We start from the raw sequence: 26,319 nt of genomic DNA on the forward strand, positions 1-26,319 counted from the left end.
ATGTGAGTAATGTCCCACTCTACTTCTTCATTCATTGAATTCATGATTTATTTAAGCCTAACTTGTGGGAAGTGTTATAGTATTTACTGTTATTCATTTACCTTAAATTTGTATAGATGATCATGGAGAAATGTTTATAACCCTGCTGCTTAATTTCCATTTTTATAGAATTTTACCTTATAACTATCATGCCACTATTGTGTTTGTTTGATCTTGGTACGCTTCTATTAATCATAATGTGAAGTAGGAAGTCCTATCTAAAAACTATCATACTAATTGTGAGGAACCACCTTTATAGCTTCCTATGTCCTTACAATTCCTAAGTTAGTTGGAATCCAACATGTGGTAAAAATTCAAATTATGGTGAGTTAAATCTATTGTTCGCTTGAACACCTTAATCTTGTTGTCCAAAACTCCATGACTACATTTATTCTAATTATTATGACATCACATGGATAACTATTGCTTATGAGAAAACTTCTAGTAATGTGACATTAGTCTTGCAAATTCCATTTCACCTTTTTACTACAAGGATTACGTAGCGAATATCCTGATTATTGGAAAGATAGTAGGGACTTTTAGTAAACCTATACTATCTAATCCTACTTGGCATTGACAATCTGTATTGGTAAGCAAGCACGTGGACTTAGTGAAATTATCAAGATTCAAATGAATTCATGCTTGGATGGTGGATATCTTACTTTGAGAATGCCTATGAGTTAAAGAGTTATTTTACAAAGTCTATAGAATGTACTTGAGTATCATGGTGCATGACATCCACACATGACATATGAGCTTTTTCGAGTATGCAATGTAAGCCATACTCTGCACAATTTACTGATGGTTCTATCACTCCAGTAAATTCCCAGAATCTGTGCATTTGGGTCACTTTGGGTGCTCTTAATTTACATGTGGATTTTCCAGGATTAGACACTCCTCAGGCGTACCCCATGTATTTTTTCAAGAGTCAAGATATCCTTGGGCGCTCTCACTTGCATGGTCTTTTCCATGTAGTCTACCTACCGCAAGCGATCCTTTATTTTGACAGCTGGATGTGCATCCCCAGATTTGTGACTTAAGCACGCATTCATACATCCATGTACTTGCATTTAAGTTCACATTATCTTCCATATGATTGAATATGTTTGATATAAACTATTTTGGAATGATGTGGTATGCATGAATCCTTGAGAAAAGTTCCCACTGATTTTTCACTCACCCAATAGTGCGATTGCACCAAATAGATACAGGTATGATGGAGGAAGATGGCGACTATGATGGGACCCCTGGCGCAGCTGGTTAGAAGTATGAAGAGGAAGGACAGTATGCTGATACGATTGAGCCATTGGAGCTCAACTGATGATATATGATTTATCTACTTTCTTGTTCTTAGACATTATCTTCATGTTGCTTATTTTGAATTTGTAATTAAAAATCCCCTGTTGTGGGATCTTGCTTTATCTCCTTATGTTCCAATCACATATGTTGAACTCTTCTTAATAGTTTATAGAATAGTTACATTTCGATGTTATGAAATATGTTAGACATTAGATGAATGGTTGTTACATAGCATGACAAAACCCTCAAGATTCTCGTACTCGAGCGGTCATCCTCGAGTTATGAGAATCAGGGTGTTACACCTACAAATATGCAATCAAGGTGGGGATACCATCCACCACAAGATCAAGGATCTAGATGACTACTACATGTTGATTATTAAATAAACATCATGGTGGGGTCTAGGGAGAATGGGCCCATCATGAATTACACATATGAATCATGGTGGGCCATTGGCCACACCATGGGTCCAAAATAGGATCCATACCATTAATCGGTATGCCCCACTTAGCCCATCATCAAAATCACAATCTAGTCCTATAAATACCCACCTATAGCTTATCTTCTTGGCTCCTTAGACTCCTTAGCTCCTAAGCTTCCACTTTAATGGTGGATGATGAAGTTTGGATGGTTGGATGGTGAGATTTAGTGGTAGGGAGATGAGTCTAGCACTTAGATCATTTTCTCTCCTTAGGATTTCTTCTCTTAGTTGCTAGGGATTTGGGTAGAGAATTGAGATGGGATAGAGTGAAATAAGAGAAGAGTGGTGTTGTGTAAGAGGAATGATGAGTGGAAAGCATGGGTTGTGTAAGAGGAGTGACATGAGAGTTGACTTTTGGATGAGAGAGGTATGGGTTGTCATGCCTTGTTGGTAAGAGAGGGATGGGTTATACCTAGATCCATAGCTCAAGTGGTAAACTAGGTGAAAGATACATCAATTCAACACTGAGGTCTTGGTATCGATTCCCTAGAGGGGGTAGCTAATAGTGAAGTGTGAACTAACAGTGGTTGTACTAACAAGCTAACAAAAGAGAGAGAGAAAGAGAGAGAGAGAGAGAGGGATGGGTTGCTTGTCTTGGTGGGAAGAGAGGCATGGGTGAGTGATGGGTTGTACTTGATTGATTGATGGGAAAGGCATAGGTAGAGATTCTCTAGAATCTCTCGAAATTCGCAACGCATGGCATTTCCTCGAGATATACGCGGGCCTACAACTCCTAGCCTAGGTATCGCATTGGTGTGCGCAAGACGCGACATTAGAACCATAGTAATGGTGCGGTCATAAGGGTATAAGTTTCGGATTGAGTCGACTCAAGTCTTCGAGATCCGACTTAAGGTCAACATGTTTACTATCTACAGGTCGCGGGTCACCAGAATTCATCGGAGAGGATCACAAGAGTTGGTGGAACAGTACAGTACTAGGATACGGGCCTTACAATTTTTGAAGTCGATGCGAATAAAGCCAATTTAAATGGATTTTTTAAGAGTTTCTAAGAATGAATTGGGGTAAGAGTAGAGTAAGGAGTTGTGGAGTTTCAAGGAGTCCTCCCTACTCTTTAATCCTTCGGTTATAATAGTTTTTATATTTTGATTTTTAGTTCTACCATGTCTATGGTTGGCTAATTTCTTCGATAGGGTTAAGGGATGAAGCTTGTAGTTAATTTCAGTATTTAGTTTATGGGATTCAATATCATTATTTTGAATGATGATATTAGATTGATTTGGTTTAAATTTACTTTAAGTCTTTGAGTTATTCATGTGTAGATTTGTTGTGCACTCCAGGTACAATGAATACTTTGATTTAACAATTTTTAGCGTAAATTAGAGAAGGATTCAATCTATATAATTAATTGACCTAATGTCGCCTATAGGTGCTTTAGATGCTTTCGACTCCCTTTGATTGAAATCTGAATGCTTCATGAGAGAATCAATCAATTGAAATCATATTCTTAATATTGTTTATGAATGGTAACTTGAATATTGAGATTACTATGAGTGGATTCCTAGATCCTTAGTCTTTTATTTATTTATTTTTACTCATACTTTATTTCCTTGATTAAAAAATCATACCAGCACATTAGACTTAGATTAGTTTAGACCGTGTTCTCCATTCCATGTGGATTCGACCTTGGTCTCATTGAGTTATTAATACTTCACAACCCTGCACTAGGGGTTTGTGAACAAGTTTTTTCCGCCGATGTAGGGGAGTGGCATTGAACACAATTAGGTTTAGGTTTTCTAGGTTTAATTTTTCGAATTTTCTGAATTTTTTAACCTAAAGTTTTAGGATTTTCCAAATTTGAGATTTTTGTTATTTTAGGATTTTGTTTTGTTTTAGATCTTCTAACTTTGCTAACATTGTTCACTTGTCTTGGTTTTGTATGATTCGTAATTCTAGTTTACTTCTTCCATATGGATAACATCCTTCCTCTTTCCCTCTATTTGCTTTCATGATTATTGTAGGACTTAGGATTAGAATTAAAGTTCATGTGGTTCATGCCCAAGTGGGTAAGGGACCATACATTGAGACTTCTGAGTGAAGGAGGTTTAGTTGATGGGCTCGCAATCCATCGATGAGTAAGGAAACAACTAAATACTCATGAAACACCATGTGAAACCATGGCTAGAACTGAACAATATGTTGATGAGAATCAAGTGCTTAATGGGGCTCATCCACTTTTAGGTAAGAAAGTATTTTTAAGTCTATAGTGTCAGGAAACCATTCCTTATATAGGATTAGGTTTCAAAGTTTGAACCACCAAACTTGACAAGTCCTTGTGTAGGTCTCCAACGGGAGAATTCGTTTATGTTGTCCTTATGTATAACTTCATAAGTTATTGTGTAAGACTTATTAAGACCTTGTGTAAGCCATTGATGGATGAAAAATGTAGACCTTGTGTAGGTTGTGAAGGTTTATGGTGAACCTGATTTAAAACCATCCAAATAGTGAAATCCAGCACACTCTAAGAGAGAGTTGGTCAGTCAAGAGTAGAGTAGACAAGTAGCCGAACCACTATATATCTTGTGCAATGTGATGAATCATTTAAATCTATATTTTTTATGTTTTGTTTACAAAAGGATATTATGCTTTGTTATTCATCATCTGGCACACATCTCCTTATAATCTGATATGGGCAGTACTTGAATAAGTATGGATCGTCCCATATGTAGCACCTCGATGTAGAATTTCTTCTTATCTTACTTTATCCAATGTGTCGGCGTGATACCTGTAGCAAGATAATTCACAATGTCAGTAAACCAAGGTAAATGGGAGACATCAAAAAGTTATTCGTCAGGGAACATTTCATTAATGTGCATCATCTCAATGGAATCAAAGATCACAAGCCTGGAAAGGTTATCAGCTATTACATTCTCTACTCCCCTTTTATCTCGGATTTCCATGTCAAATTCCTAGAGTAGGAGGATCCATCTCAACAATTTGGGCTTGGCATCCTTCGTAGAAAGAAGTTACTTCAGCGCCGAATGGTCCATGAAAACAACGATCTTAGATCTGATCAAGTATGACCCAAACTTATCCGATGTAAAGACTAAGGCTAAGAGTTCCTTTTCCATAGTAGAATAATTTATCTGGGTAGAGTTTAGAGTTCTACTAGCATAGTAGATCACGTATGAGTTTTTATCTTTTCTTTGACCTAAAACCACCTCAATAGCATAGTCGTTTACATCGCAAATGATCTCAAAAGGAAGGCTCTAGTTGGGTGGCTGCATGATTGGAGTGTTAATCAACAGGCCCTTAAGCTTAGAGAAAACTTTTTGGCATTCTTCAGACCACTTGAAAGGGGTATCCTTTTGGAGAAGATTACATAAGGGACGAGAGATGTGGCTGAAGTCCTTTATGAATCTTCTGTAAAAGTAGGCATGTCCTAAAAAGGAATGCACATTACGTATGCTCTTGGGTGGAGGTAGGTTGGCGATAAGATCAATTTTCTCTTTGTCTACCTTAATTCCATTGGACGATATGATATGTCCAAGTACAATTCCCTTGTGAACTATGAAGTGACATTTTTCTTAGCTAAGCACAAGGTTCTTCTCTTCGCATCTTTTTAGCACTTGTTTAAGCTTTTCAATACAATCGCTAAAAGATGAACCAAAAATAGAGAAGTCATCCATGAAGACTTCTAAAAATTGACCCACCATGTTGAAGAAAATACTCAACATGCATCACTGAAATGTGGCAATCGCATTACAAAGTCCGAAAGGCATCCTTCAATATGCGGAAGTGTCAAAGGGACATGTAAACATTATTTTCTCTTGGTCCGTGGGAGCTATCTCTATTTGGTTATATCCTGAATATTTGTCCATAAAGCAATAATAGGAATGGTCAGCTAACCTCTCAAGAATTTTATTAACGAAAGGAAAAGGAAAGTGGTCTTTCCTAGTGACGGTGTTCAATTTTCTTTAGTCGATGCACATTCTCCAAATAGTAGTGACTCTAGTTGGCATGAGTTCGTTATCGGCATTGGCTATAATGGTAATCCCTGACTTCTTAGGGACCACCTAAGCAGACACCCATTGACTATTGGATATTATATTGGGTATATGATACCTACATCCAATAGTTAAGCACATCTTCTTTAACCACCTCTCTCATATTTGGATTTAATCGACATTGTGGTTGTATTGATGTTTTCACATCATTCTCAGGGTAAATGCGGTGAGTGCAAACCAAAGGATCAATTCCCTTGAGGTCTGCAATGGTATATCCAAAGGCTCCTTTGCATTCTCTCAGAGTAGCCATGAGCATCATCTCTTGTTCTTCATCCAAGTGGGGAAGAAATCACTATCGGATATGTCTCATCTTGACCTAAGTACGCATATTTAAGATTAGTTGGCAATAGTTTTAGGTCGAGCTTTGGTGCCTTGATGCTTGACGATAGAGGCTTTTCATATTAATGGGCAGCTTTTCAAATTGTGGCCTCCACCAATTAACTTCAAGGACCAGCAATGCATCAAGTAAGGCATCCATCTCCCTAATCATGTCATCATCAATATTAAGTAAATGGGCCAAGCAAGTCTCTAGAGTGTCAGACATAGAGTCAAAATGGCTCTATCTTCCACGAATGAATCTATCATGTTGATTTCATGGGCATCGTCAACATCCTCCAATTGTTTGCACATGTTGAAAATATTGAGCTCCAATGTCATGTTCCGAAAAGATAATTTCAACACTTCATTCCTACAATTAATAACGGCATTTGATGTGGCTAGGAATGGACGGCCAAGGATAATGGGGATCTAAGTGCTTGTGTCCATGATGGGTTATGTGTCCAGGACAATAAAATCTAATGAGTAGTAGAATTTATCGACTTGGACCTACACGTCCTCGATCATCCCTCTCGGTATACGAGTTGAACGATCAGCAAGTTATAACATGGTTCGGGTGGGTTTTAATTCACCGAGACCTAGTTGCTCGTAAACCGATTACACAAGAGATGGTTGGGTTACCCGGATCCTTATACTTTTGTGGCATGTCTTACTTAAGGATGACACTCACTTTTTCAGTTAAAAATATCTTCTTTGAATGTTTTGTCATCTTTTAGTAGTGCGTAGATCTTTAAGGACCTTGACATATAAAGGTATTTGCTTAATTGCATTCAAAATGAGAATGTTGATCTTTATCTGTTTTAGAACCTCTAGAGTATCTTGAGTGTTAGATAAAAGTTTATGTGAAATCAATCGTTGGGAAAAGGGGGCAACCAACTTGTATGCTTTTCCTGATTCTTTCTCTTGTGGAGTAATGCTAAGTCCATTATCTTTCTCAACTTTTTTCAAGCCCTTGGTGTAAGGCCCGTATCCTAGTCCGTACTATTCCGTTGACTTCCGCGATCCTCCAGTTGAATTTCGGTGACCTGCGACGGGTAGACTACATTTGCACGTAACCTTGAGTCATGTCCTGTATTCCAGAATCGACTCGACTTAAGACTTATACTCTTGCGATCGCGCCGTCGCCGCAGTTCCGATGTTGTATCTCGCGCGCCAAGGTGATACTTGAGCCAGGAGATGTGGGCCCGCGTTCAGTTTGAGGATAACTATTGCGCGTATACCAAGGGAATCTCTATGACACATCATCTCAATCCATCAATCAAGTACACATCACACCCCATCACTCACTCATCCCCAAGTACAACCACCCTCTCCAAAGTCAACTCTCCCCATCACCCATCACTCACTCACCCATCCCTCTCTCTCTTTACATCACATCTCTCATCTCTCTCATCTCTGCCAAGTAACTCATGTCCCAACCTCCATGAGAGAGATCTTGGTGTGGTCCACCTTCCTACCTTTCATCTCCATCATCCAAGTCCAATCTCAACCATTGAAGTCTATTCATTGGAGCTATAGAACATGTTGATGCAAGCGAATAGTGAGGTCTCTTCCACTTACCCAGTTGTGCACTCGGATAGAGGCGACAAGCTAGCGTAGAGTGTAATAGACCTCGGTGATGATCCTAGAGAGGAACCGTACTGATCTGTGGACTTATTGAGCAAGAGTTGCATACTCATTCATTCATTCATTCACTATCCACTCGAGTTGGTGGTGCGCAACTATTTGTTACGTGTACCTTCGCAATAGCCAAGCTTTCAGTTGGGGCGCGCGATTAACCTAAGATCAGGAATTTACCACATTGTGTCTGACTATCCAAATTTAGGTATGGGATTAGTTTAGATAGAATTCCCTTGTTGTGGACCCCGTAGCCTGCGATATTACGTACTATCATCCCGACTTCACACTCCAGCTTGGTCATTTCATTCGCATCGCATATTGCATTACATCCGCAGGCAGGCATTTTGGATTGCTATGTTTCTGCACTTAGATGGCCTAGACGAACTTAGCAAGATTTATATATTCCATTGTATCCTCGACATCTGATATTTAACTCTCTATGACTTCTCATTTACATATCTAATTTGTATTGCTTACTCTGATATTGTATGATTTATAGACTTGTAGTATTTCCACTTACTTTGATATCGTATGATTCATGATCTTACCAGAATTTCGATATTGTATGATTATGGTATTGTATTGAATACTTGGCACTTACCTTGTGCACACACTTACACCACCCTCTAAGCTTTCTATAAGCTTATGCACGATAGATGCATGCAGGCGATGTTAGGCTGCAGTAGCGTGGAGCTTGGAGCATGTAGCTGACTTCTGGAGCTTTGATTTTGACATATGTATTTCCCTTTCAGCATTGTATTCAAATGTTTATATTAGTAGATATGTGATGATGATGTTGCTTTTGTGATTTAGGTAAACTTGTGGTTATGCTTCTTACGAGATAAATGTACATTGGAAAATCCTCCTTGTAGGATCCCAGGATTGGAACATGGCATATGGACGCTGGGAGCCGAGAATAGGGTACTACGGAGGCTGTTGGCACCAGATTCGGCGATCGGGATTCCTGTAAATCCGATTTTCGAATTTGGGACGTGAGAGAAGTTAGTATCAGAGTATAACCATTAAAGGCCTATCAAGTCCACTGTAATGTTTATTTGACATCAAACTTGTAGATTAGGTCATAAAGACCTGGATTGAGGCAAAAAAACAAATACCAGCTTTATCAAAAACTTTTATTTCTCACGAAGTTTTTAGGCCTATTTGATTTTTATCATTTCACCTAGAAACGGTAGATACCCTCGAAATGGGTGATTATTACCGTTTCACCTGTTTGAATGCTCATGGGAATTTTATTTCTTGGAAACCGGTTCACAAGTAGTAGTGGCCATTTTAGGACCTCATCTTGATGTATATGATATATCTGTTCCGTCCATCCATTTTATCACAACATTTTGAGGTATGAGAAGAAAAATGAGTTAGATCAAACACTCAACTAGCCCATACCAAAGGAAACAATGGCCCCAGGAAGTTTTTAATGGTAAGTATTTAATTCACATTTTTCTATGGCGTGGTCTACTTGAGCTTTGGATATGCTTCATTTTTTGGCTTATATCATAAATTCATCTGACACAATGGATGAATAGTGTAGATATATGATATGCATCATGGTGGGACCCACAAATATTTTACAATATTTGCCATTTTTACACCAAAAAAGTAGGCCGAGAAATCAATTATGGGGAAGAGTGCGGTAATTAAGGAGGGAAATATTTATCACCATTCATGGGGCATTTCCCTGGGAATTGGAAAATCAAACACACCCTTAGGGCCTGTTTGTTTTTTAAAGAAACGGAAAATACCTGGGAAATAGTAATTATTATAATTTTACTGCGTTTGAAAACTCATGGGAACTTGTGCTTGTGAAATTGGTTCAAAAGATGTAATTTTAATTTTTGAACTGTAAGGTAATGCGAATGATATATCCATTCCGTCAGTCTGTTTTATTACAATATTTTGGAGCATGATACAAAAAATGAATCAGATCTAACACTCAAGTGGCCCACGCCAAAAGAAACAGTGGCAGTGAAAGTTTTTAATGGTAAGTATTTGATTCCCTTTTTTGTATGACGTGATCCAATTGAGTATTGGATATGCCTCAATTTTTTACTGATGCTATGAATTCAACCGAAATAATAGATAAACGGTGTAGATAAGCAAAATGCATCACAGTGGGACCCACAGATATTTTATAATATTCTTGGTTTTCGTGTCAAAAAGTAAGTAGTCAAATCAGGTAAGCTGTAAATGCCTGGGGAAGTAATTATTACTTTTTTACACTGCATTTGCCATTTCACCGGAAAATCAAACAGGCCCTTAATGGTGAGAGATCAATCAACAGTACGGGGCCACCTGAAATTTTGTTCTACCTCAGTTTTGGGTTTACACCGTGAACTTATCTGTAAAATGGATGGACGGCATAGATGAGACACATACATCGTGTTTGGTCCGCAGAGCACCGACAACCGGACATTGGCTAGTGGCTGGGGAGTAGCCAATCCGTTTCCCACTGCTGCTGTCTGGTTCAGTAGCTAATCCGCGTCCAGCTAACTGGGCCCGAAAAGACCGAAACATCGCCAAAGCCCATTGACAGATGACACATATACCACGTCAGCGGCAATCTCGATGCATCTCTTTCTCCTTTTATACCTACCCTCTCGTTGCCCTCATCATTTCCGTTCTTCCTACCTCCAACAGAAACGAAAAAAAAAAACTCTCTTTTCCCTCATCAAGATGTCCGCTTTCTGTGGAAAATACCATGGTATTTAGAGAATATTGATTTTTATTTAGATTTTATGAAGGTTTATGTGTTGAAAATGTGATATTTGTCAATCTTTTTTGTCATTAATAGAGATAGATATTTAAGTTATTTTCGTTGTATTTGATGTTTGTGATGCAGATCTTGATTTTTCTTATGTGGGTTTTGTTGATGGAGACTATATCTGATCTGGTTTTTTGTTTGACTGATCTTTAGTTTCTGAAAATCAGATTTTAGACTGGAATCTGTTTTAGATCTTGTGATTTCATTGAGAACATGATAGAGATTTCAGTATTTGTTTTTTGACTGAGTCTCAGAGATGAATGTGTTAGATCTGGTAGATACATGTATCTGTGCAGGCATCGAAACGATCCTTGTGAAGCTAGTGAAATGTTAGCTCTTTTTCTTTCGTTTTATTTATTTATTTATATTATCTCCTCTTTTCTAGCATTTTGCTTCTGATTTTATGATGTGTTCTTTTTCTAGCATTTTCTTTTATCGCCTGATGCCACGTTGCCGGTAGTAAGAGTGGATTGCATTGACCGGCGATGCTACGATCGGGCGCATATCAAATATTTGTTGTTTCGCATGTTGATAGGAACCTGTGGGTTTCTAGTTATATCCATGGAGCCAGTTTCTGCGATTACACCTCTTTCTTTTTAAACTTGTGTCCTTTCAAAATTTTATTTTATTATTTTTATTTTTTCAGATATTCCGTGTTTGGTTGCAATAGATATCATCAAATTTCATGATTAATCAGTCCAATTTGTGGCAAAGTATCAAGAAATTTTATAATGTTTGCCACAACCAAAATCAACCTTCAGGTTGTTGGTTGCACCAAATTAGACTGATTTTAATGCAAAATCATGATATATGGTGCAACCAAAATGCATGCCGAATGTTTTGAAAGTTTGGTAGATCTCTTTTGTTTTCATATTCGATGAGCTGGGCAGATTATAATATGAATCCATATTTCTTCTAATTTCTAACTTTTTTTTGTCTGATTTCTACTTTATTCATGAATTCCCATGGATAGAATCCCTTGATCCTTTATGGGTTTTCTTCTTTCTGGTTTTTATGTTTCTTGAATCTTTAAGTAGGTTGGATTATTTATTCTTGATGTGTCCTGATGCATATGGTGTCCTAATCATCCATATCTACACAAGTGGGAACCATAGTATGTAGTTCTGGACCATTGCTTTGATGGCCTCCCAATTGTGGATATCCGATGCCCAAACTGCCCATGGTTGGAAGTGCAATTTGTAGCCTAGAAAAGTGTGGCTAGGATCTTTTGATCTGGAGGATTAATTCTGTATCGCAGACCATGGGTATCCACATGCACAAACTTGATCATCAAGAGATTGATTGAGCGAGATAGAGGGTATCCACATGCACAAACTTGATCATCAAGAAATTGATTGAGCTAGATAGAGATCTAGTGAGTCCTGTCATTACCACCAATGTGTCATGTCTGCTGTTTGAGTCTGCGAAAAGTTACGCACACCATGAAGATCCTGTGGCAGACAAATTAGGCCTATCCATCTGTTAGGTGGGCCACCCAGTTCAATGAGTCATATCACCTGCTGTTCATTGATATCAATGGGTGTCCAGGTAATCTTCATGGGGTTGCATGTGAAAGTCCACATTAACAAGATGTGATCATTTCTCACAGATGCACACACAGGCGGTCTTGAGTCCTTGTGTGATTGATTTTCCAAGCTAGATGATCATCTTTAGCTTTTCTTATTACATATTTCTTGAATCAGTTAATGCCATGTCTATAAAAAAATGAGTGGGTTTAAGAAGTATGCGACAGCTTTGAAGAAGAGTTGTAGTGTTTCTGAACCCCAACATGTGTATAGTTTTCTAAGGTTCAGGGTTCTTAGATGTGGAGCACCCCATGGTTTGGTGATCTAGACTGTTCATCTCTAACGTAGATAGTTGGTGGCAGATCTGACCTAGGTCAGAAGATAAATTCTTCCTTCAGCGGCCTATGGTTATGAGCATAATGCAGTAGTGATCTTGATTTTTCTAATGTGGGTTTTGTTATTGTAAATTAGATCTGATCTGGGTTTTTGTTTGACTGATCTAAAGTTTCTGAAAATCAGATCTTAGGTAGGAATCTGTGGTAGATCTTTTGATTTCATTGAGAACACAATAGAGATTTCAGTTATTATTTTTTTATTTTTTATTTTTTACCGAGTCTGAGAAAGAACATTTTGTAAGATATGAAAGATACATCTTATATAAGCAGGCTTCCAAAGGATCTCTGAGAACTTGATAAAATCTAAGCTCCTTTTCTTTTCCTTTTTTCTCATTTTGCCTTTTGGTTATAATTTTGTGACGTTTTCTTTTCTAGCTTTTTCTCATGTTGCATGAGGCGACATCTCTGGTAGCAGAGAGAATGGATCGCATTAACTGGAAATGCTACAATCGGGTGCATATCAAATGCTCCTGTTGTTTCGCATGTTGCTAGGAACCTGTGGGTTTCTAGTTATATCAACGGGGCCGGTTTCTGTGATTACATCCCTTGCTCTTCAACTTAATATTAGCCTTTCTTCAAAAAAAAAAAAAGTGCTATTTTCTGACCCTTTTTTTTTTTTTTTTGCTTGATATTTGGTGCAACCCTTCATACCCTGAATCTTTTGAAAATGTTTGGTATATCTCTTCTAATTTTTCGAATGAGGAATATTATAATAAAAATCCATTTCTTCCAAAATTTCTACCTTTTTGTTTGATTTCTAGTAAATTCACGAGTTCCTATGCTTAGAATCCCTTTATCTTTTACAGGCTTTCTTCTTTCTTCTTTTTACGATTCATGAATCTTTGTGTATGTTGGGTGTTTTTTTAAGTTATTTTGTGGGAGTTTCATGTGAGGAATTATTGGTTGCTCATGTATCATGATGCATATGTTCTAATAAGTCAAGTCCATGCAAGTGGAGCCCATAGTATAGAGTTCTGGAATATTCATTGACAGCCTCCCCAATTGTCGATGGGAGAGCCCAAATACTGTTCCAGATCGGGAGTGCTCAACCTCCTATTAGTGGCCTGGAAATAGTATGGCTAAGGGAAATAAAATACAGGGGTCTACAGAAAAAGGCCAAAGATTTGATTGCTAGGATTCTCCATTCTGGAGGATAAATAGTCTAAATAGCTACCCATGGGCATCCACAGTCATAGACGTGGCACATCAAGAGAGTGATTGAGCTAGATAGAGATCTAGAGAGTCTTGTCTTTGCCACCAGCATGTCATGTCTAACGGACATAAGGTATTCCGTAATGGTAATGCCATAACAGTGGTTGTAACTAATGTTGACAAACCACATGCAGATATGCGGTTCTGTGCGACTGCATATGCCTGTGCGCATATGTGATCGCACAATCACATATGCAGTCTCATATTTTGATTTTTTTTTTTTCTGAAAATGAAAAATTGAGGGCAAAAATTGGAAAAAATGTAGAAAAATATAAGAACTTAGGAGAAACTTTCCTAAGTTAATAGATAACTAATATGGTGATTTTACATATATAAAATTAGTCTGTGACTTGTTAGTTATAATAAGTTACAACTTAGTTACACTAGCACTAAGTTACATTCAACAATATACTTACACAACTTAGTTATAGATTACACTACTTAATAAAGTTTGATTTTTTATTTTTTTATTTTTTTTGCAAAAAAAAATAAAAATGCCAACAATTGGCAGATATGCAATTGCATACATCAAACATGCCATGATGTCTTATGCAATATGCATATGGGAATTAGCATATGTGAATATGCGGTTGCATTTAACAACATTGGTTGCAACAATCACCATCGTTACCTTTAGTATGTGGGCTGTAATGCCCGTAATGGCCGTAGTAGTCCCTTTATTTATTTATTTATTTTTAAAAAAATTGAAAAACAAAACCCTAAAAACTTGTGTTTGCCTTGTCATGGACTGTTATGGCCATCACGGGTGGTGTAACGGGCTGTTACGGGGGCTGTAATGTCCTTTGAGAGTCATTTTTTCCAAAACGGCCGTTACGACATTTACAACCTTGTAACGTGTAACAGTTGCCAATGTTACCTTTATGTAACAGCCTTTATGGCACCGTTACCTTTATGTAACGGCCTTTATGGCCCCGTAATAGCCGTTACAGCACACCATGGTTGGACATTCGAGCCTTGCAAAAGATAGGCAAACCAGGTCAGCCACACAGTACAATGAGTTACATGACCCACTGTGCATTAATATCAATGGGGTTCCAGGTGATCTTCATGTTGTTGCATGTGAAAGTTCACATAAATGAGATCGTCCGTGATTATTTCTGATTATTTATCACACATCCACATGCACTCACTCGAATCCTTGCACAATCAACTGCCAATGCGCATGCTAGATAATCATCTTTAGCTTTTCTTATCACAGATTTCTTGAATAAGTTAATACAAAATGTAGAAGAAAAAGATGAATGGATTCAAGATGCAAGCAAAGAGTTGTAGTGCCTGTTTGGCGAGCATTATTAGGGCTGCATGGATTGCATTGTCGGATGATTACAGTTATGATGGCAATATATATACTGCAATTTGCAGTAAGTTAGTAACACTACTAATCCATATAATCTCATGTTGATAAAAAAATCATTTAAAAGTAGATGCTTTCGCATGTTGCCATGTGTGTGAGAGGTGAGAACAGTTTCAGTTATACTCCATCTTTAGTTTTCAATAATTTAAACAGATTAGATTGTGTTGTAATCATTACACAAAATATTCTGTTTCATGCGCCTACCATTATACTCCAACTCACGTTAGTCTCTTTTTCCTTCCCAAATTGATTGGAAACATTTACTTTTCAAAATTGATTGGAAACGTTTACTTTTCAAAATGATTTGCGTACTGTATACTTCAGAGGAATGATGTATGTGTATATGATCCACACTGATCATCAAATTTGCCGCCCCACGTTTGGCCATAATCCCAAAAATCTGACCTATTCAAAATTCAGATAGGCCAAACCATAGGAATCAGTGTCAAATACTACTTAAAAGAATTAAATTCTCATGATGGAACCCACCTAAGTTTTGGAGTGGCCTGATTTTTTGAGGCATTCTGTCCTTCTGGTAGGGGCATCAAATTAATGGATCGGATGGCATATAAATGCCACAGCGGGCCCATAACACAGCTAATGGTATTCTATGCCAGGCATGCTGCAAAAATCTTCTACAGAAATAGCTCGATTCTGCCTTCTCAGCATCGTGCGACCAGTGATTCAAATAGTGCTTGTAGTGTATGCTACGTAGCGTAGTGTTACATAGCATAGCTAAATATCGTAAATCCCTTGTAGCGTACGGGTCATAGTGTATGCTACAGTTACGTATAGTGTTCGAAGCGTATGCTACAATGTTTTTTATTTTTTGAAGTTTTATTTTTTATTTTTATTAAAAATTGTGTAAAACTCACATTATAAAAGACTTAAAATGTAAAGTTAAAACCAAACATTTCTTTGTTTACCTTCACTTAAATTGGTGTTTATCCTTTGTTAAAGTTGGTCGCTAAAGAACCTTTAAAACTAAAAAGAAAAAGGTTTTTCGAAAACCTGTCTCTGTATAGATGATATCTGTATTTTACTTCATACTCTTAACCTGTGAGATTTTTATTTCTTTTCATACTTGTGAGTTGTGACTTGTGGTTTTCAATTAGACATTAATTAATTAAAGTGGTTTGCTTAGAAAAAGCTGTTGATGTGATAATTATTTGATTTGGTTTATGACTTATATATGTGGATTGGCTTTTAATAAATGATAATTAATAACTCGTTTGAACATGCTTATACTTGAGAAAATAAATAATCCTTTAGGGTTTCTTTTCCTTTCTATTTATCATATTTTTAAATTAAAAGATAGACATTGTGTAGCTTACGCTACATGCTACACAGGGCTGAATGCTACACTACACTTTACTGCTATTTAAAACACTGAGTGCGACAATTAACACTGTGAGAAAAGAGGCATGAAAAAGTGTTGTTTCGATACTTCCGCTGAGTATAGCGTATTAATGCACCAAATGCAAAATTTATGTGCACAACGATATGGCGCGCCAAATGGGTCTGTACTGTTCTGAGCACCAGCAAGTGTATAGTTTTCTGAGGTGCAGGATTTTTACATGTGGAGCACCCCATCGTTTGGTAGTCTAGACTGTTCATCTGATGGGCTTCAATGTAGATGGTGGCATCACACCCAGATGCGAAGGTTAATCCTTCCATCAGTGTTGTATGGTTATGAGAAAAAAGTGCAGTAGTGGGCCACATTCAATGGATGGTCTTAGGATCTAAAGGTTAACATTGTCTGATCAAGGAGATTATTGGGAAATCACCATCCATTGTGGTTGCACCACCCATCGGATCACTGACTGAAGCACTGAATCATGCCACCCCACATATAGCGAATCCTGTGCTGCAGAAAAGTATGCATTTGTTGAGACCCGTGACTCTACAATTACTCTGCATGGAAACCGCAAAATTAGTCTTTTTCCATGTTCTGCGTTGCTATTTTTGAATCCTTGTGTCATCATTAACTGTTTAAGAAGCTGGCTAGGTCTGGTTTTCATTTAGGATGCATTCCATCTTTCGCTAATCATTGTTAAATTCTTTCACTGGGTTTTGTTTCATCCTTTTTCTTTGGTCACTTCAAATCTAGGTTCAAAATTTTGTCTAATGCGTGGCATTGGAAATGTATTGTGATGAAGTTATTGGGTAGTATGATAAAAGATGTTTTTACCGCAACATGGCAACTGTTCAGAAAGCAATGGTTTACATCATTGATGCATTCTGATGCAAGCTTGCATTTTATATGAATGTATCTTTGATACATTCCTCTCCAAATGAATTCCTGTGAAATCCAATATGATAACAAGATTGAAAAATATTTGAATGTTTGTTTTGCATCGGAAGTGTTTCGTGAATTTGTGATAAAGGCATATATCATTTATGTTCAAAAGATACTTTGAATCATGCTTCAATTTTCTATTCCTGGCGAATGGATGCCTAGAAGAAAATCTTGGATCTCTTTATCTCCCAATTCTTCTTTTTTCCTTGAATCCAGTGAACCATTGTAGTCCCCACTCTTTTGAAAAACCTAGATTTGTTATTTTTCTTTATTATCTTTCATGATTTTCAATCTTTTAGTTCTCATTCTCGAGTTCAGAATATCATTTTGCACTGTACAATGCATTGATCAAAACTGTCATTGTTTTTGTTACTTTGCTTGAGACATTTGTGACAATGCCTGATACATTTCTCTTGTTTTTGATGTGGCTTAAACCATATATAGAGTAGTCAGGGGCAAGATTTTTGCACAATTAGTTTGTGATCTGGCTAAAACTTTGCTTTCTTTGAGGATATGGGAAGGGGTTTTAACCAAATAAAAGGTTACTTGTGTAATTTACACAGTGACTAACAAGTTTGTGCAGATCCACCTAGTCCATGGGTGTGTCGCCCCTATTTGGCCCTGAGCCCAAAAATCCATACAAAACTCAGGTGGGTCACATCAGCGGGAAAAGTTGGGATGGGGGCTTATAGGGTCCACCATGGTGTGTGTATGCCCTTTGTTCCTTTCATTTGATGCCCCATCAGGATGAAGGAAAAAATCAGGCCAGTTCAAAATTCACGTGGGCTAGACAACATGAATTTAAAGGTTTTAGGCATGATTTTAAACTGTTCCTTGTGTTTGTGTGCTGCACCTGAGATTTTGGATTATTCCGAGTTCTGGGGGATCCTGGATGAAAATGAGGTGGTGCACCTGATGGATGAGGATGTTATTTGTGTCCATTCACCATTCCCCATCATAGCTCATTTGAACAAAAATATGTTTCTGTATTCTCCTAAACCTGGAATGGTGCATGGACACCCGCAAAAGATTGAAACCTGTCATTGGACATGCGATACCATGAATCTTATACTTTCCAAAAAATGAGGCCTGTTAGTCAATCATAATCCCTCAACTTGTTGTGAATGTCCATCTGTCAACCCTTTTCTTCGAACCCAAATCCAGCAGTTAGCATTGTCCGACTTACCTGCCCTGCCTGATTTTTCTGCAGACCTGGTCACATCCATGGTGAGGTGACTGTCTGAAAAAAAAGAAGGAAAATTCACAATTCTTTTTTCCTTCTCTAATCTTTCAGTACTAACAGCAAAAATCACCGAATTGTTTTGGCCTTACTTTTTCACATTTCAGTTTCCAGTACACCCTCAAGCATTACCTGAAGAAAAAACTTGGATCTTGTTCGTCACTTTCTTCACAATCTCTAATCTCCTATATATTTGAATGTAATTGGGTCCCATAACTGTTTTTACTTCCCCCCCAAATCAAACCCAGAAAAGGTTTTGGCTTCTAATAAGAGTATCTAGCTTCTGTTGTCTTTGTAAATTTCATTCTATCCAAGCCTTCTAATCTAATTCTACCCCATGCAGATGAACTCATTGCCAATGCTGCCTATATTGGCACTCCTGGGAAGGGAATTCTTGCAGCCGATGAATCCACTGGCACAATCGGCAAGCGCCTTGCGAGCATCAATGTCGAGAACGTTGAGTCCAACCGCCGGACCCTCCGTGAGCTTCTTTTCTGTACCCCTGGCGCTCTCCAATACCTCAGCGGCGTGATTCTCTTTGAGGAGACCCTCTATCAGAAGACTGCCTCTGGCAAGCCCTTTGTCGATGTACTCAAGGAAGGCGGTGTCCTGCCTGGCATCAAGGTTGACAAGGGCACTGTTGAGCTTGCGGGCACCAACGGAGAGACTACCACACAAGGCCTCGATGGCCTTGCCCAGCGCTGCCAGCAGTACTATGCAGCAGGTGCCAGGTTTGCCAAGTGGCGGGCTGTGCTCAAGATTGGCCCCAACGAGCCATCCCAGTTGGCCATCAATGAGAATGCCAATGGGTTGGCCCGGTATGCCATCATATGCCAAGAGAATGGCCTGGTTCCAATTGTCGAGCCGGAGATCCTGGTTGATGGGTCCCATGACATTGAACGCTGTGCCGATGTGACAGAGCGGGTGTTGGCAGCGTGCTACAAGGCACTGAACGACCACCATGTGCTGCTGGAGGGGACGCTGCTGAAGCCAAACATGGTGACACCTGGCTCGGATGCGAAGAAGGTGGCACCAGAGGTTGTAGCAGGGTACACAGTGCAGGCACTGCAGAGGACGATGCCAGCGGCTGTCCCGGCAGTTGTCTTCCTGTCAGGAGGGCAGAGTGAGGAGGAGGCGACCTTGAACCTGAATGCGATGAACAAGCTAAAGGGGAAGAAGCCGTGGTCACTCTCATTCTCATTCGGGAGGGCCCTGCAGCAGAGTACCCTGAAGACGTGGGCAGGGAAGGAGGAGAATGTGCAGAAGGCTCAGGCGGCCTTCCTGTCGAGGTGCAAGGCGAACTCAGAGGCAACACTGGGTACATACAAGGGTGATGCTGCGAAGGGTGAGGGGGTATCTGAGAACCTCCATGTCAAGGACTACAAGTACTGATTTCTTCTCCTTTCCATTCCTGTTAGTGTTAGAAGGGGAAATGAGAGACAGATCTCCTTGTTGAGTTGGAGCATATATGGATTTAGTAGTGGAATAAGCTTTTGGATGGGAAAGGCATGGTGGGCATATGAGCCATTTCTACCCTTCCCTTAGATTGGGATTTGCCCTTTTTGAGGTTGGTTTCGTTTTTTTCACCCTGACTTTTTTTTTTATAACTATTTTTCTACTGAGCTTTTTAGGGGAAGGCTGTCTTCCTGAATTTCTTTGCTTGCTGGTAATTATGATTCTAGAATGGGTGGTTTCTAGTGTGTATCTTTGTTTTTCTACTCTTTTTTTCACACCCACACACCCACACACTCAGCACCGTATTGGGATTTCACCACCTATTGATACTCGAACCCTTGACCTGGTGTTGAAATTCTTGTTATTCTTACCATATGCTACTTTGTGTAGTAGCCTTCACGCAACATAGCTCATGAAAATAGCAAGTCTCATGTAGCTTGCAATATAGCTCATGAAAATAGCTTGAGTCTCATGTAGCCTACACTACATGTTAATTAGCATTGCATATGCCACACTGCTAAATGCCACCAATTTTTATTTTTTTTTGATGAACGTACCTGCATGTCTTGAATTTCTTCGCTGCTGGTAATTAAGATTTTAGAATGTGTGGTTGGTAGCAGTGTTTCAAGCGGGTGGTTGTTAACAGTGTTTAAAGTGGGAGCAGATTAGGTATCTGTTTCATATATGGGCTCATGCCCTAAAATGATCTGTGTGCATATAGAATGCATACATTAAGGTGGGCCCCACGGTAAGGGCCGCACCTAATTCGCTTCTGTGTCAAGTGGTGTAGTTTACCTAGCTATACCTAGTATAGTTTAGCATTCACACTATGTAGCTGATGAAAAGAACTCATGTGTAGAGTTACATGCTAATTGGCTTATGCTGCATAGCCTGCGACACATGCTATGTAGCTTATACAAAGTTATTTTTATTTTACTAAACATTAAAATTAGTTAATGCTTTTAATTTTTTGTTATATTTTTCTAATTTTAATAAAATAGTGAATGTTTTCAATATGATATATTAATAAAATAATTTTTATTTAAATAATATATATGAAATCAGTTCCATTACAATTTCTTTATCTGTCCTATTTTTCTATTATTCCAGGATGTTACTGTCTGCACAAATTTTCGTGAAAATTTATTAATAATCAATGTAATTTGTTGAAAATTATCATGAAATTTTGTGATATGTGGTGCAAACCAAGCTAGAGGAATCAATGTTATGACAAACAATTTGTTATAAAACACAATGGTTGTTATAGGTGCACGTAATTTGATATAAAACACTAGTTAAGAGGTATGTAAACAATTTGATATAAAACACCGGTTGTTAGAGGTGTTCTTGAATGTGTTTTTGTTTTCTAAAGCAAGTCAGCCGCAAGAGCAAATGCAATCTAAGAGGAGACTGAGCTACAGTGAAGGTGAATCCAGCAGAAGAACATGGTTGTCATGCTTTGGGGAGATTTCATAGGGTCATGTAGCTACCTTTAATGTATTGGCATGAGGGCAATCAAAGATTTATTTTATTATTATTATTATTATTTATCAGCAACGCATCTCTGTGTTGCCTCTGTAACTGTTAGGAAAATATTTAGAACCCTCTAGGGTTAAGCGGATAAAAGTCAAATTACCACACATTGGAGGAAATCCTTATGCTGTGATGTGCGGATCAGCCATGCTGTATGTGTTCGTGGGCTCCCCTTCTTGCCAGGATGGCATATTCAGAGTAACCCCCCTTTCCTGCCAGGATGTCATCTCCATAATCAAAGGGTGTTACTTGGGGCTAGTTTGGGAGCTTGTATATGGAGGTAAATGAAATTCAGATCACAATTACACTCATATAAAGTATAAATGGAATCTTGAGTTGTGTTTGGTAGCTTTAAAGAAAATACACTAGAATCTATATATTCTGTGTGGATGGGAGTAAATGGGAGGAATGAGAATTCGGAATAACATATGTGATATCCCAAACAAGCAACTTGCTTTGTGATATTTAACTGAATGATTGTAATAAGCCCATTGAAATGTTTACTTTAAAAAAATTAAAAAAATTAAAAAACAAAATTGAGGAAATTCCTAGCCTCGGGTGGGTTACAAATGTAAAGATCATAAACAAGTAACTTGCCCTATGATATTTAATTGAATGATTGTAGTAAACCCATTGCAATGTATCCTTTAGCAAAAAATGAGGAAATTCCAAAGCCTGGTTGGCCTACAAATGTAAGGATCACAAACAAGCAATTTGTCATGTGATATTTAACTGAATGATTGTAATAAGTCAATTAAAAGGTAGATTTTAGCAAAAAATGAAGAAATTCCGACCTTCAGGATGGGCCACAAATGTAAGGATTACAAATAAGCAACATGCCATGTGATATTTAACTGAATAATTGTAATAGGCATATTGAAATGTATACTTTAATAAAAAATGATGAAATTCTTTGCCTTAGGTGGGCCACAAACGTAAGGATCATAAACAAGCAACTTGCCCAAGTTTTTAACCCTTCATTTAGATGGCAACATTTAGCACTTGAATCATTCTATTGCTGTGATTTTGGTGATGCAGTCGATAATTGGATTGTCTTTAAGTATCATCAACATGCTAGGTGTATGGCAGATTAGCAATGCAATGACACCTTTGTTTATTTATGCAACTCTAAGTTTGTAAAAAGAAATTTCACACCAATTACTTTCAAACGGGATTTTAATTTAGCCCCATTTACTCTCAGTTCATCTACTCCCACCCATTTACTCCACAATCCAAACGGCCCCTTAGCAATCTTGGTTTTGCCCAACCACTAGGGGTGTTCCTTTCGTGGTATCCTGATTTTGCAGTGACGGGTGTTCCTTTGGAATGTCCTCAGTGGTGTGATTGGGTGCACACGTGTGGTTCTAGCAGAATTCTTGGGTCCTATTGGCATTAATGATTCAAGTGGTAGCAGAAATCTGAGGTCCTATTGGCATTAATGATTCGAGTGCTGCTGCTGGGTGACCTTTCCAATGCAATGAACGGAGAGATATTTGGCATGAATCAACGGAGTCTGGAGAGTACATCAACATACTGGTTTTTCCCCTTCACTCTTCCATCATAGGAGGCGACTTTGAAATAGTATATTTGTTGATCTAATGAATTGGAAATAGGTGAATGTGCTCCACTTTATTGCCGATAATGATGGACTGGGCTCCCAATCACAATTCGGATCTTTTCAAGCTGGACTCTTACTTTTGCGGCTTTAAGAATAGAAATTCACTTTGAATTTCTACAAAGCAGGATAGTCTTCTGTTCTTCTTGATTCAACTGAATGTTTGCAATTCGCTATGAATTCTACCAAGCAGGATAGTCTTTCTGTTTCATGCTTTTGTTGTACTTGTTCTTTGGTGATAGGTAAGTAAAGAAATGGTTAGTCGATGTATTTTAGACAATCATGTATTTACAAATCAATGGACTGCCATCGATCTGATTGAAAGTACACGTGGTCCACTGGATGAATTGATTGGCCTGATTTTTGCATCAGGTGTTTCTGATGGTAGTTCTAACCTTTTGGACTTGCTAGTGCTGTATACACTTGGACACTTGCATATTTTTGGTAGTAACTTTTGATCCAACTGGTTCTTCAAACAGCATTAAGTAGAGTTCTACTAGCAAAGAAAGAGAGACTAGAAGAAGAGCAATGTGAATTGCAGTCACATGAGATCAAGGGGCGATTCTCGGCATATACAAGGGTGATATTACGGTTAGTGAAGCAATCTCTGGGAGCTCCATGTCTCTATGATAACAAGTACTGAGTTGTTTTTATTTTTTTTTCCTGTGTTATGGGGATTATGGGATTAGGATTCTCCCCTTTTTGAGGTTGAGCATATGAATATGATGGATTTAAGCTTTGGAGAAGAAAGGTGTGGTGGGTATATGAATCATTAACGAACGTCCCTTCTTTTATAACTTGTCCTTCAGGGTTTTTCTTTTTAATCATCTTATGTTAGCTAAATGTGGAGTGACATATGATTAGGTATCGTTTGGATGCACCATTGAATTGAATTCTTCAATTGTTGTAATGAATTGGAAAGTATTAAATAGTGCTTTTGAAAAGTTTCACTTCCGTCTCCCATAAAATCGGAAGAATGCTGTCCTAAATAGGGAAAGGTGTAGAAGCAATTCCTTGCGGAGCTGGAGAATCCTCTTGATTCTTCCGAAGACATCTTACCGTAATGTGGCTATGCCACCATTAGTCACTATAATCACTCAAATGTCCTATGATCTGGACCGTTGATTAGTGTGCGAAAGATGAGGGAAGAGGTGTGGAATCTCTTTGGTGGTATGCTCTTCTAGACTGTAGAATTTTCTTAATATTTTTCTTGTGCTTTCTCAAAGGTCTTGCAATAGGGTTGCTAATCCCTTTTTATAGAATCTGATCCACCAACTTTGGAAGCGCTAGTCCACATTAACCCTTGATTTGAACAGTTGAAAATTGATTTTAGAAAATAAATAATATTTTGTAGTTTGTAGTATTAAAAATAGTTTTAAACATCTTCATTAGCAAATTGTTGTGGGGATTATTCGGGTCTCCATCACAAATGGTTAGGATGAAGAGAGCTTAGGTGACTGCTAAACTATGTGAAATTGTGGTACTGGCCACCTGACTATGTGAAAGTTTAGTAAAGCGGTTGTCCCATTATGCGAGCTATAGTATAATAAAAAAATAATAATAATAAGTAACCATCTCACCATAAGTCCCTTATTATGACAAGTAGAGTGACATTTGTGTGGCCACTCAATCATATGAACTTCTGATAATGGAGTGACCATAAGACCATGTGGGCATATGAGAATTGTGTGATTACTCAGACTCGTAGACTATGTTGATAGTATAACCTCTTGGGTATGTGAACTTAGGACGTATGTTAGATTAATTATGGACCCTACCTTAATGTAAGTATTGCATATTTCACCATTTAAGCTAGCTAATTATAGAACATGATTCTAAAATGACCTATATCCAATTCCTAAATAAGTTAGACGATATGAAATAGTATTAATTGAATGTATAACTTCTGAACACTTGTGAACCCACTTAATGCACGTATTTTATCCGCACTGTTCAATTGTTTTACCAACCAAACAATTCGATCATGAAGCTCCCTGACGTGTGCCTTGTGCATCTGAACTGTTCTTCCTCGTATTACCTTAATATATGTGAGTTACCTATACTATCTACTTGTTGGGACCCACCGTAATGTTTGTGTGTAGACCCATCTGTTTGTAGTACCACTTGGAAGTAGGACCCACTACGTTGTATGAGACAAACCCACGTCATCCAACCATGACTAACTCTTATGTGTATATTATATACCCAAGTCATTCAACTTAGGGCTCATTATATCTTATGAGGTTTACCTTTGCCTTCCAAACTATTGTAGAACTACTATAATAATTATTTATAAATCCAACCTACTAACAGCCCACTTGAAGGTGAAACCCTCTACATTATATGAGTTTCACCAGCACCATCCATCCTGTGGTTCATTTACTATATGTTATAATTATGCCTTTTATCTCATAACCACTTGGTGCATGTACTTTGCGTCACTACCACTCATTAACCATAAGGCCCAGTTAGAGTATAACCATGTGGTCCCAATAGAAGAAAATCATGTCGGGCCAAAGCCACTAATGAAATATCTATCTTAAGAAGGATATGATGTAATTCTGAATACAATTAATGCTCGTGATTATGATAGCGATGGATGATACTAGTGAAATTTATCTACTTAACCATGTTGATATTGACAATACTCATGCACCATGGAATGATGGTATATGCAAGTGTACTTCAATACATTTGTTCATGTGTAAGATATGTCCTCTTCAGTTTAGTCACATGACCATGGATTGATATAATTGATAGTGGCACATGATGATTATATGTCATTTTTGGCTTAAAGGTTAAGCAGACCCTAAACTCATGGCATTATATGCATACCATATGCCCTTGAATGTATGCCTTATCATAATTGCTTGAATTCATGCATAATCATGACATACATGATGATCAAAATACCACAGTCATGCCGTATAACATGAGTTGGATCTTGACAACGAAATGTGCGTCTATGATGATGACTTGGGTTATCCCTAAAAATGAGCTGGACACTGGAAGTGTGGAAATAGTAGGGAATGATGTGCCACTTGGGTTGAAAGTCTCTAAACCTCGATGCTAGCTAAGGATACCTCCTTG

The 26,319-nt window shown here is 38.1% G+C and overlaps 1 protein-coding gene and 2 non-coding genes across 3 annotated transcripts; all 3 read left to right on the plus strand.

Annotated features, from left to right (window-relative positions):
- The first annotated feature begins 10,360 nt into the window (after positions 1-10,360).
- Positions 10,361-20,277, plus strand: LOC131251403 (fructose-bisphosphate aldolase 1, cytoplasmic-like). The gene is made up of 2 exons (XM_058252078.1): positions 10,361-10,519; positions 18,970-20,277. The coding sequence occupies exons 1-2, from the start codon at positions 10,384-10,386 to the stop codon at positions 20,016-20,018; spliced, it is 1,185 nt and encodes a 394-aa protein (XP_058108061.1). The 5' UTR covers positions 10,361-10,383; the 3' UTR covers positions 20,019-20,277.
- LOC131223660 (small nucleolar RNA snoR2/U65) lies at positions 11,016-11,167 on the plus strand. The gene has a single exon (XR_009160619.1). It is a non-coding gene; the product is annotated as a small nucleolar RNA snoR2/U65 (small nucleolar RNA).
- On the plus strand, positions 12,889-13,045 carry LOC131223764 (small nucleolar RNA snoR2/U65). The gene has a single exon (XR_009160678.1). It is a non-coding gene; the product is annotated as a small nucleolar RNA snoR2/U65 (small nucleolar RNA).
- Positions 20,278-26,319: the final 6,042 nt, after the last annotated feature.

The sequence above is a fragment of the Magnolia sinica genome, chromosome 1 (assembly GCF_029962835.1).
Source record: "Magnolia sinica isolate HGM2019 chromosome 1, MsV1, whole genome shotgun sequence".
In the NCBI taxonomy this organism is placed as follows: Eukaryota; Viridiplantae; Streptophyta; class Magnoliopsida; order Magnoliales; family Magnoliaceae; genus Magnolia; species Magnolia sinica.